The sequence below is a fragment of the Lingula anatina genome, chromosome 10, assembly GCF_051362555.1.
Source record: "Lingula anatina isolate TDL-2025a chromosome 10, LinAna3.0, whole genome shotgun sequence".
Classification (NCBI taxonomy): Eukaryota; Metazoa; Brachiopoda; class Lingulata; order Lingulida; family Lingulidae; genus Lingula; species Lingula anatina.
The window spans coordinates 8863966-8876900 of record NC_141776.1 but is presented as its reverse complement, the minus strand read 5'-3'; the positions used below and the strand labels follow the sequence as shown (position 1 = coordinate 8876900).

The window sequence follows — 12935 nt, the reverse complement described above, 5'->3', positions numbered from 1 at the left end:
TATTTAATATGACCAGACTATGTATATATGCACTGAGGAAAAATATAAAATGTGAATTTATTAATACATGTAATGAGCTATGGACAGAAGTCTATATCTATGGACAGCACGGACAGTAATCTGTAATGTATTGAACAACAAAATTAACTTTGTATACACATAATATTATATGTATATATACATTAAAATAATGTGTGAGGTTTTTCCTTTTACACTTAGTATATAAATAATCATTTTGTTATTATTATTTATTTTCATTCAGGCAGTAGAACACCTGTTGGAATATGGTTTGGACAAAACACCAAAGATCTGCCAGACAGACTTTTTAGAAGGCTTTAAGGCTCTCAGAGAGTTGTGCGATTTCTGGCAGACCAAAGGCTCCATTTCTGCAAATCAATGTCAAAGTTTGAAGAATGATTTATCAACAAGCCTGCATTACTTGAAGACACACAATAAAAATTGAACCTGAAGAGAGAAGACACGTGCCCTAACCACTGTATCACAGGGCTCCTCAGATGATTGATCTTAGATACTCAGTGTACTACAGTTTGGTAGTATTGTCTCTAATTTTGTCCTCTTGTTTTCATTTACAGGAAGGTATGAAATAAGCATCTTGACCATAACAGCTCCACCAGAAAACTTTATGTGCAGAAAAATTGATCCTACTTGGGTGAAAGAAATTAAAAAGGGATTAAAGACATCTCCAGTAAATCACACTGTCATCTTGCCATGTCTTTTGCTGAGCGATGAAGACTTTGATGAGGCAAAACTGCCAACTTACAAAATAGTTTCACTTGGAGGAAACCATCTTCGAGTGGCCTGCCAGCAGCTTCTTCAGGAGTGTAATGAAAACCATTTGGATTGTATCAGAACAATTCAGGTGGACTTATATCACAAATTATCCCTGCATCAAGCACTGCAGTTGGCAAACATTCATAATCTCAAAAATGAAGTGTCACAGGTAATGATAATTATTATAGAAAAATGATTTAAATTGTGCTCCCCTATTATTTCCAAGAAAGGAGGAATGGCAGTGTATTTATAGAAATGGTGGGAACTCAGAGGGCACGCAATAATATGCATATCTCACAATGTCAAAACATAATTTCCCTGGCAGTAGTAAAAATGTTGAATAAATAATTTATCTTGAAAAATTAAATATGAGAAATGTAACTGATCTGTATTAAACCTAAGCATTGCATACCCTTGCACTGTAAAGCACTCACTGATTCAGTGAGATTAAATGTCCCTGTTAAAATCTTTCAGACAACCTTGCAAGATCAGGTCAGGCATGTAAGAAAAAAAACTATATTCCATGACAAATACGCCAGAGGATCAAGAACCCCCTAGTGAGCCTGAAAATTTCAGGCGTGAATGTCTCATTGAACTAGCAATGGAAAACTTATTGACAATCAAGCAAGCATTGCAAATTAAAGTAATCATTTTGATCAGGTGAAAAGAATTTTTTTTTAAAAGTGTCCTTATATCAACATAAACTTTACAGCATGCAAGAAGTATGAGTTTTCTGTTCAACATGGCCAGTTATCCAGCTGATAACTGGAGAAGATATTTTAGAAAGTGGAGACAGGTGTTATTGCTGCAGAGAAATCTTCACATCGTGCAAGATCCATAGGGAGAACAGTAAGTTGAGCAAGAAACTGTTGTTTATGGAAATAATAGATGATTAGTTCAAATTTAAAATTTATCTGAAGTGAACAAAAGTTTTGTTTGAAAATCCATACTTTACAATGGTAACTGTGCTTTACAATCTTAATTCAGAATACATTTTCTTTTAGAATAAATCATAGAATATTCAATACCAATGTTTATCTGATGAAAATTAAAAAGGAAAAAAGAATCAGAACAGTGTAAATTTTGCAATCCTGCTAGGGAAACTATTTTTCACATTTTTTTGGGATTGCCCACATGTACAAAATGTTGAGATGAGCATTATTTGCTCTGTAAAAGATAATTTAGGTGTAGTTATTAAGAGATCTCCTGAGATTTTTGTATTCAGGCTTGTGCAAGCCTATGATATAAAAGGTCTTTATTTACTTATTTTAATAATCAAAAAATTTGTTAGTATATATAGAATGATATCAGAAATCGCAACATGGAAGGAACTAGACATATGTTAAATACTACAGAAATATTTGTTTTCATTCTTTATATGTATACCAACAAAAAACATGTTAAAACAAAATGAGAAAATATTAATTGTATATTACAATTAAATGGACAAGCAACCATTTATGGATATACTTCTTTGAATTTTAACTGTAAGATTAACTTCTATTGCTATCTGGTCCGTGTATGGGGGGGGGGGGGGGTTTCCATTTCGTCAGAAAATGGAAAAACGGCCGTTTTTTTATAGAAATGGCCAAAATGTAATGGAAAACGAAACTCAGTTTTCGTTTTTTCCATTTAAAATGAAAAATGGCAAAACGAAAATTGCCCTTGGTTTTTTCATTTTTTCCAGAAAATGCAAAATAAAAGATTGACAGATCCCTGATGTGTTAGAAAATATAAATATCGACTGGTATCGTGTTTTCCAATGATGAAAAGGTGGAATAGATTACAAAATACCTTTTTTTCGCCATCTGTGCAGAAATCAGAGAATCGAGCTCATTTTTCCATTTTCAATTCAAATTGAAATAAAAACGAAGTCAGTTCATTTTTCTGATTTTCATTTTAGGGATGAAATGGAAAAATGGAAGTATAGGCAGAAAAATGGCTGCCATTGAAAGTTTTCTAAATATTATTAGAGATTTAGTTAAGAATTTCAAGACAAATGAGGAAAGTTCAAGCATTCTAAAGACACAATAGAGAGTCTTGAGAGGCGCATCTGTAAGGAGCATAAAGACAATATGTTCAAAGTACAACATTCGGAGGTCTTATGTAACACCAACTGAGGTCATGGCAAATGAAGTCGCAATAGCTATTGGAGAGATAAGTACATGTAGCTATCTGTAAACGATATTTGGGTGTGCACCCTTCTTTTTTGTTAGCCCAACCAAATGGTCTGTGGTCTGCGGTAGATATCCCAACATATTGCAATATCAATAAAACCCCATCCCAAACTGAAAAAGTAGACTGAAAATGGAGCTGCTGCTATAAAAGTACAGACAAATTCTATCATATAAAGCTTATAAAGATGTAATGAGCTGACATTAAGTTTCCCTTTAAGTCATAACAGAAACGGAGATACATAACTAGTGCTTGCATTTTTTTTGAGCCCATGAGAATTCCACGTCGATTCAAAAATTGCATCTGAAAAATTGCCACTGCCAATCTTGGCCAATCAGTCTCTTATATAGTGTTAATTCATATTTTAAGTTTATTTAAAACATGCTGTTTTGTAAATGATATAATATCGAAGAACATGTGCTTTATTTAAAGGTAGGAACTATATATGGGCATAAGATGATGACCCGCTATCTTCAGTCAAAGGGCATCAAAGCAGGGGAGACGCTAGTCGGGAAAGTCTTAAGAGAAGAAAACCCGAATCACCAATAGCGACAGGTTCATCTCATGATTAAAAATATTTTGAGTGATTCATACATACATATATATCAATAAAAGCAGTTACGCAAAATAAAGATTTCCAATTCATATAATGTACTATAGAGAAAAAATGTTATCATTCATTGGCAATGACTTGAAACTGCAATAAACATATAACATGAATAGCGTGATGTGCTCATTAGTTTTGTGATTCATATATCAGGTCTCAAAAAATCTAAACCCAATACCGTATCAGGTGGCTTATTTTAGACACAAAATGCATATAGACCAGAACGAAAAGCTGGTTATGTACTAGCGCAGGATGGCTTTAGTGGAAAAATCATGTCCCACGCAACAATGAACATCAAAAATAATTTAACGATTTATGAAGAAATTAACAAGTAGTGTGACGATGTATCCCATCTCACATATTTTAACCATACCCATTTTTTTTCATATTGTATGTATCTATTTCTTCTTTCTTCGTCTTTGGCGGGCGTTGATTGGATAATTCTCCCACATGATAAGAATCTTCATGTGATCCTAGTCGTCTGCCATGCCCTTTTTTACTCTCTCATTTGTAATTGACCAGAGCGGTCATACAAATACTGTAACTTCATTCTCTATTTCTACAGGTGAGCTAATTATTCTTTCAAATTCAATTGCCATGATGCATTATTTATTTAGTTATATTATTAAATGGTGTATTTATTTGATCAGTTATTTTGTTTAAACTAAGTGTTTTATTCATTGTAACATGTAGACTCTCTCTTTTGTAATTGACCAGAGCAGTCGTGCATATACTGTAACTTCATTCTCCATTTCTACAGGTGAAATAAATAACCTTAAATCTATTACATAGTTGTGTGTTTTTAAACTAAAAAAAAAAATGTGTTAGTAGTGTTATATATTAAAGGTAAGATAATAACTCACTCTTATCACTTCCTGTTACAAATGTCACAATATTGTATTTCACAAATTGATCACGACACTTTTGTCCTTTAAATTCTTAAACAGCATAACTGGATTCAAAATTACCCTTTAAAATGCTCAAATGCCCAAGACTCTTCACACAAGAAGTGTGTGTGTGAATATATAGTAATTAGTATATATCATATAGACTTATCAAGAAACTTTAAAAATATTTCACTTCATTAAAATATCAAATTTGAATATTATCTTTTGTCATGTGTGCTAATGTGAGTGTGTGCAACGGCTTTCTTAGTTACAAGTGCATCACTTTCAAAGTGAAAAGACACATAAATAAATAAATAAATAAAATAAATAAATAAATGTGGAAAAACATGGTGTTGTTTTTATTGCCATAAAAGAAAAGTTTGGAGCTTTTGAAACCTTAGTTTTATATCAATTTCACATCTGAGAGATTATACTTGCGTGTAGATGTAATCAATCTGTAGATTTCAGCTTTGGTTTGAATGGCATGTTTGGATGGGGCCTTAAAGATAATGGCATGCAATACACTGACAGATAAAGATATGTTAAACTGTCAAGAACTTCATAGTTGTTTGAAGGTTTTGATTTTTTTTTTGTTTAGTTTTCATAAAGTATGTCATGTAACTCAGACATATAAAATACTTCACTGAAAGAAATTACTGTTTTTAACTTTTTAAATATAGCTTGTGTTTTTTGAAATCAGTCTTTATACTTACAGCAGCAGACAATTAGCCCATAAAACTAAATATGTGTGCTCAAAAAACAATGAAAAATTACAGATTAAGTAAAACCTGCCCAAAGCTGGGGCATTATAGAGTCATGAACAGTCATTAAATATATTATCGCCCTCCACAGATATTATCATTGCTATATTGCACTATATACCATTCATACTTACGGACTTTGAACCATGAAACCTCAGGCAATTGAACCTTTTGAACCATTGGAACTTAGCATCACCAAACTATCAGACCAATGAACCTTCTGACTATTGAACCTTTTGAACCATTGGATCTTGGCATCATCAAACTATCAGACCAATGAACCTTCTGACTATTGAACCTTTTGAACCATTGGATCTTGGCATCACCAAACTACCTATCAGACCAATGAACCTTCTGACTCTGTCATGCACTTGACAAATCATTTAACAATTAACTTATAATAATTTCATAAATTCACAAAATGACAATATATTTACCTCCGCCAAGGAGGTTATGTTTTCACCCTTGTTTGTCTGTCATCAACATAACTCAAAAAGTTGTGGACCAATTTTGATGAAATTTTCAGGAACTGTCAGAAGTGGGCCAAGGAACAGATGATTAGTTTTTGGTGGTAATCTGGATCAATAATCAATCAATAATCAATAATTATCAAAAATTGCTGCCTTGGCAGAGGTCTGCGCTCTTGGAGTGCTTTCCTAGTTAGTAATTAAAATAAATATCAGAATCAGAAACAAACACAGACAAAAATACACAAACATATCTACATTGCTACTTCAATTTGAAATACTCAGGACATATTATAGCATCAAATCCAAACTGCTTAAGATATCAAACAATATCATTAAATAATCCAATCATGTTGATTTTCTAGAGGAATTAACATTAAAACAAAAATACAGTTTATCAGTTAAAGGGTAAACAATAGATGTGTCACAAAGTGCTGACTATGGCAATGACACTGGACAGACACAGTGATCAGAATATAGACAGACTGAAAGTGTCTGTATATAATAAGCAAGTCATAAAAATTGCATTATGCAACTTAATGACCTCATAATAACAGAGATCATTTATAACACATCATATCTGCACTGAAATATATGTATTCACATTAAAACATTTTCAATGACATCTTTTTCTGTTCAGTGATAGCTTATTGTCTACCACAGTCTCGCATACATGCTACCTCTACTAGTACTATAATAATTTCCATGTATATGGGGAAATTATTATAACACATCACAACTGAGCTGAAATAGCAATTCACTTTTAAACATTTCCATTGTGTCTATTTGTCTTCAGTGAAAGAGTATTGTCTAAAACAATCTCCTTGCTTTATATACCCTGCCTCTATAGTTTCCATGCATATGGGGGAAATGGATTCTTTGTGTTACCTGGAACCCACATTTGTTGTGCAATTGTACTGTTCCATATAACTGGCTCCACAGGATCTGCCATGTCATCTTTAAAAGTCTTGTTCTGGGTGGTTCTGGCAGCACTCTCTCTCAGTCAGTATAAAATTGACCTCTTTGTCTGCCAGCAGCTCTTTATACAATTCCAGAAGTGTATTTGCTAAAAACATAAATGAAATGAGTGTAACTGTTTGCAATGCAACTGGATCATCTCTGTAATATAGTGCAAACTATTATTAGGAACCATCTAATGATACATTATTCATATGTAGGATGCTTTTGTAAGATGCACAAGATCATTTTTGCATCACAGTACTTGATATTTATATCTTGATACTGATCGTATGTATCAAATTAAAATATAATTATTCATTTTATGTTTTGTGTGTACAAGATGAATTGCTTCAAATTCTTAACAAATGATGGGTGTGATTAATAAAGCACTTGATGAATATAAAAATTAAATTTACATTACAATTAAAGCAGTGACACATTAACTTTATTCATAATAATCCATGCTTTCCACATTGAAATAATCATTTTACCTCCTCCCCCAATAAAAATGTAACAATTGGTGTTTGTGTCTCTACACAAATGAAAGAGGGGAAACAAATTACCGAACTTTCTTTGCATAAAAAAAAACATACATTTTATCTGCTATCGGCAAGAGGCCCAGTCACAATGGCTGTCCTGTCTCTGGCATTCATCCTAAAACTTGCCACATCCTGTGTCTTGCAGTGAGATGAAGATGTTCCTGTTGCTGTATTTTTATGTCTGCTTCATATAAAATACATCCCCCCATGTTCAGCCAGGTAAAGTCAGTTCACCTAGAAGGAACCATGCTGTATGGAGACTGGAGCTGGAAAAAGAGACATGACAATGTATAAGTGAAATTTATCTTAATACAAAGAAAAGACAAAAACCTGACAGTCCACCAGAGCCAGTTAGGAAAATATTAAAACTATGGTAAACTGCCAAGTGCCCATCTTATATGGTAAACATCAGTATTGTGGTGATTGCACTGTGATAAGTTAAAAATGACCTTGCCTTTTGGAGGCTGCTGGACACAATTGTGACTGCTGAGACCAGCACATTCTCAGATTGAACACAGTTAAATAAACAGAACTCTGCCAAATCTGTTGGAATTATTGTGAAATTTGCACACAAAATGCTTAACACCTGTAAAAATCTGGGATAATTATATCAGTTGGCTGTGACTAATAAAAGACATATATATATATATATATATATATATATATATATATATAGAGAGAGAGAGAGAGAGAGAGAGAGATGCACACAAACAAAATTTTAAAACATGTATTCATTTTGTATATGTTTTGTGCATATAAGTTTAATTGTTTAAACTAAATAAATGCATTGGTAACAAATGTGAGGTGTGGATCAAAAATGACATTAATTACTAGATACCTACAATGCACACTACAATTTTAAGTTGGTTCCTTTTAAATAAACAAGTGTGGACTATTATAACAACCCATGCTTTTTAAGTAACATTAAAATCAATTAAATCTAAAAAATGTGTTAATTGGTGTTTTTGTCCCTATAGAGGTAAGAGAAGACCAATTATACCCACTGCTACTTGAAAAACAAAATCAACTGTTCATTTTGTGTACTACCTGCAAGAAGTCCAGTTCCCTGTTTACCATGGCTGTCCTGTCTCTGGCTCTTCACAACCCATTCATCCTGAAACTTGCTGTCTTGCACAACTGTGTGACATGAAGGGATATTCCTGCAACTGTTATTTCCTGTCTATTTTATATTAACAATACATGTCCCCCATGTCCAGCCAGGTAAAGTCTGTTCACCTACCTGTAGAAGACACCATGCTGTATGGAGACTGGAGCTGGAAAAAGAGACAAAAGATTATATGAATGAAGTGACATAAATTATCTTAATAAAAGGACAGAACCCTGACAGTCCACAAGAGCCAGCAGAACATTTAACCTACAATATACTACCTAATTATATAATGTCCACCTAATATGACAGACATCACAGTTATGGTGACTGAACAGAGACAAGTTTAAAATGTCTTTTGGAGGCTGCTGGGCACAATTGTGACAGGTACAACTGTCACAATCTTTAACTGATCAAAGTTAAATAAACAGAACTCTGCCAAATCTTCTGGGATTTTTGAGAAACCTGCACACAAATTGCCTATAAACAATGGCTGTAATAATCTGGGATAAGTATATCAGTTGAATGTGCCTTGTAGAAGTACATTTTGTGAGGAGTAACATAAGAGAAGTGAAAAATTTTATTAAATTTAAAGGAAGCACATATGATAACTGGTTTGTTGATCTACACAGGAAGGATAGAAGACAAATTACTTATTGTAACACAACTTGTAAAACAAAACCAAACAATAATTTTGAGCACTACCTGCAAGGTGTTGTTTTTGGCATGGTGATGGGTGAGGGTGGGTTATGACCACTGCTCCACCTTTGGTCAAATACATATCATCTGTTATGACCAGGTGCCGTGGGTCTCACTCGCCATGTGCTTCTTTCATACTTGTTTCCATTACCACGTCATCCACCAGGTGGGAGCCCAAGTCAAGACGTGACTATTCAGCAGCCATGTAATAGTATTGGATATAACATTCCTCCCAACCTTAATTTTTTTCTACAAAATATAAAGTTTAAAACTTAAAAAAAAAAAACAGTCTTTGTCAATCATTATCCTTGAATATTCTGAATCCTAGTGAATTTTCAGTTTTCATATTGCATAAAGTCACATCTTGAGTGCTGTATGCTATGCAATCTGTTCTTAATGGTAAATATCAATTAATTTTTTTTTTAATTAGTAGGTTTCTTCACCAGGTGTGGGTATCTTCCTTTAGGTTTGACTCTATCTCCGTCTGAGATTTTTGCCACTTTGAATTCATTTCTCATATTGTCAACTTCTTTGTTTCGGTCTTCTTTCTGACCCACCTCTTGGATTGAAGTTCCCAAGTCTCAATTTCTTTGTATGGCTTTGGTTACAATCTGCTTGTCATCCATAGTCTGAATTATTCTTTCTAAAATACGAGTATCTGCACTCTTACCAAAATCATTATGTTCAGCTTTTTCTCTCAACCTGGCAGTGAATGAAGATGTGGTTTCTCCTGAGAGCCTTGTTTTTTATTGAATACATAAACACTATGCATTTTATTTTGTTTTGGTTTGTAGTGAAGGTTCAGGTTTCCTATTTCCTTCTTCACTTTCAATTACTGGAGGATCTGGCAAGCATTTTATTTTGTTTCTAATCTCTTTTCCCCTGTAGCGCCTAAGGCAAGTTACCTTGTCTGCTTCTTGCAACTGCATTTCTTCTTGGAATTCCTCCAGCCATGTTTCCCATGCTGGCCCTGTATTTAGTCTATTTTCCGGTGGATTGAACGGTGTTACATGCAGAACAATTCCTGCTATGTGGATATATAGAACAGGTGGTTCTCCCTGTGCCATGTTAATATTTCTTACTTATCCTCGTCACCAATGTTATGACCGGGTGCCGTGGGTCTCACTCGCCATGTGCTTCTTTCATACTCGTTCCCATTACCATCTCATCCACCAGGTGGTGGCCCCGGTCAAGATGTGACTAATCGGCAGCCATGTATTAGATATAACATCATCCCAAACTGACCACATCAAGCAGGTCACTACAGAGACACATGATACTGTACACCAACTGTCAAACTGTTTGTGTGAGCTGAAAAAATAAAGAAACATTCATTATAAACATTCAACAGACCTGTAGCCAGCAATTTCAAAAGTTTTTTTTTCCCTAAAAAAAGTGGAGCTTTTACCATGAAACCACTGTGTACCTAAATAAAAATTTCCCCAGAGGGAACCTTTTCCCCAGCAAAAAGGACGGTTCCTCCGCACTCCCGTCATGTCTAAAAGTTCTGGCAGTGGTCCTGGGCAAAGTCAAATTTGGCAGCTTCCTCGTATTCACAGTTATTTGTACTTTCAAAAAATTGCTAATATGCATCTGATGGTTTGCCATGACTTCATGTAAAAAAAATCAAACTTAAAATAACCAATGACATCAGTGTCATTGAAAAAATTGCTGGGATAGTCACTGAAAGTATGTGCTGTGCAAAACGGGCGCCTCAAAACTGGTCATGACCGGCTGTATGTAGACACATAGATGTCTTAGATCACCTATATACATGTAATGAAAAAAAATGGGTTCATTTGGGTTTTATGTTGAGTAACAATAAATGAAAAACAGAAACAATCATTCTTACCAATTTAGCTTGGCATTCTATACGAAATTTTGAAGGACATTTGTTGTAATTTTACATCTTTAGCAGTCCAGCATGTCTCAACATGAGACACAACACTATATTTGAGAATGGTGAAGGCCAATTGCAATACTGTAATGTGTTGCTACTGAGTATACATGGCTATGTAATGTACGAGTTCCTAACATGCAAAGCCATTACTGCACTCGGTTGGAGGACTATGGCTTAATAGACAGTTATAAAGATACGAAGGATGAAGTGAACACTGCAAAAAATCCACACAAATAACTTTTATAGTAGCTCTAAGACAAGTACATCATGATCATAGAAACCCTATTGCTACTTAATTAACTCTGCTAGTACTTATTAGGTTTTACCTCAGATGTTTCCAGGAATCCAGATCTACTGAATAACACTTATAACACTAGGATCACCAGATCCCTTTGTCTACCCTCTACCTCTTGTCTCTGCAGCTCCTTCCTACCTCTCTCTCTCTCTCTCTCTTTCTCTCTCTCTCTCTCTTGAAAACCCCGCCCAACTGTCGCTTTCAATCCCAAGACTTCCGGTACCAGATCACTACAACAAAGTACTCACCCTTCTGTCATCAAGAATGTCTTTTCATGTATTAAAAAGGATGCTGGAATCGTGGGATGTCCTACTGCTTCAGATAAAACTATTATGGTAACTCGTAAATATATCTTGTCCTAGGTATAACGTTATTTCATAACGTGTAAAATGTTCCCGCTCCGCCGTACTAAGCCCGACTAATAGGTCAAAGAAAACCCGCAGTAAATACTGGGTCACATCTCGGTACATCCGGTCACATGAAGCACGCCGTTGTTCCAAGTTATTATATCTTTTAATTTTTTTTCGTTTGGATATGATATTTTTGATTATTGATTGATAATATAATCATTACCTGAAAGGTTATTTTAAATTCTGTCTTTTTTTATTGTTATTATTATATATTTTCTTTTTGCTTCGACTTTGCACTGCTAACACAACACTCAATTTTAAGTTATGAGCAGATGGAGCATTTATAAGGACCTACACAGTTAGAGTAATTACCTTTAAAAATATACTAAACATACTTGAAAGTACTCTTAAGTCATTTTTGCCTATATTTCCGACAGGGGCGGATCCAAAGGTATTTTCTGACAGCCTTCCAAATTATCTTTGTTGATCCATCCTCCAATTTTTACCGTCTTCAGACAGAAAACATTAGATGCCGGACAATATAAACTTAAAAATCTGACCGTCTTCCGGAAGACCCAGAAGACGGCCTAAATCCGCCCCTGTAATTTCCTGCAAAGCTATTAGTACCTGTACTTTACTTTTATAGACTGCTCTGGGAGGCTAATATGAGATATATGCGCGTTTATTTTTTCAAAAGGTCTACATTTTTCTTCAATTCCAAGTAGGCCTATAGTTTCACAATGCCTGGTAACGAAGGATTTGCAAATGGCTTCACAAGAGAAAAGCAGTTTTGTCGTGTTTCGTGTAAACCATCTGACTGTGCCCTGTCAACATATCGTCTATATAGTTAATCATGAGGGACCGCTGGGAAGGGGGGGGGGGGGGGGAGTGATCACAGTTCACGGTCGCGGAAAATAAAAATCATCAAATCACAAGTTATATAAATTAGATTAAAACTTTATTTATATCTCATTGAAAATGCTAGTCCAGCAAGCTGAAAATAACTATCGCCGAGTATAATGACTTCGTTTCACTGAGGACGAGGGATAAAATCCCGCAATATTCTCGATTCACGGGAATGGGGCGCTTCATGGATGACGCTTATTATTTATTAATAACATAAAAAGAACATCTTAGGAAACTGATAAGTGGCTTTCACGGGAAAGGAAAATATCCAATGAGGCCTTCAGTCATTGTCTTAACTAAAATGAATTTTTTATTAATGACTTAAATATTTCAAAAGCATCAAACAACTAAAATTTTAATTAAAATGATCTGCAGCAAAATACGCCATGGACGATTTCTCAGCTTTTAAAAGCCGGGCGACACCGCGAAAGTAGCTTCAAGTTATTAATTGCGTTATTTAAATATCTTAACATTCTAAACATTTTCTGA

At 34.5% G+C, this 12935-nt stretch overlaps 1 protein-coding gene and 1 long non-coding RNA gene across 3 annotated transcripts; one reads left to right on the top strand and one right to left on the bottom strand.

The window, feature by feature from the left end:
* The first annotated feature begins 201 nt into the window (after window positions 1-201).
* LOC147759525 (uncharacterized) lies at window positions 202-1402 on the top strand. The gene is made up of 2 exons (XM_086997592.1): window positions 202-961; window positions 1267-1402. Exons 1-2 carry the CDS (start codon window positions 644-646, stop codon window positions 1348-1350), a joined length of 402 nt encoding a protein of 133 aa, XP_086853718.1. The 5' UTR covers window positions 202-643; the 3' UTR covers window positions 1351-1402.
* A 2982-nt stretch (window positions 1403-4384) lies between these two features.
* On the bottom strand, window positions 4385-11678 carry LOC147759524 (uncharacterized). Of its 2 annotated transcripts, XR_015331416.1 has the most exons (6): window positions 11439-11678; window positions 9002-10306; window positions 8236-8462; window positions 7243-7454; window positions 5521-6755; window positions 4385-5455 (listed from the first exon to the last, which is right to left on the bottom strand). It is a non-coding gene; the product is annotated as an uncharacterized LOC147759524 (long non-coding RNA). The 2 variants fall into 2 exon arrangements; XR_015331415.1 differs by having other exon boundaries at window positions 4385-6755; window positions 11439-11640.
* Between the last annotated feature and the right edge of the window lie 1257 nt (window positions 11679-12935).

What these genes read in the sequence shown, in the direction of transcription:
- LOC147759525 (XM_086997592.1), top strand. Translation starts at nt 644, where the DNA reads ATGTGCAGAAAAATTGATCCTACTTGGGTGAAAGAAATTAAAAAGGGA. An exon ending in TCAAAAATGAAGTGTCACAG is followed by an intron (nt 962 to 1,266) that starts GTAATGATAATT and finishes AAAATCTTTCAG; the next exon opens with ACAACCTTGCAAGATCAGGT.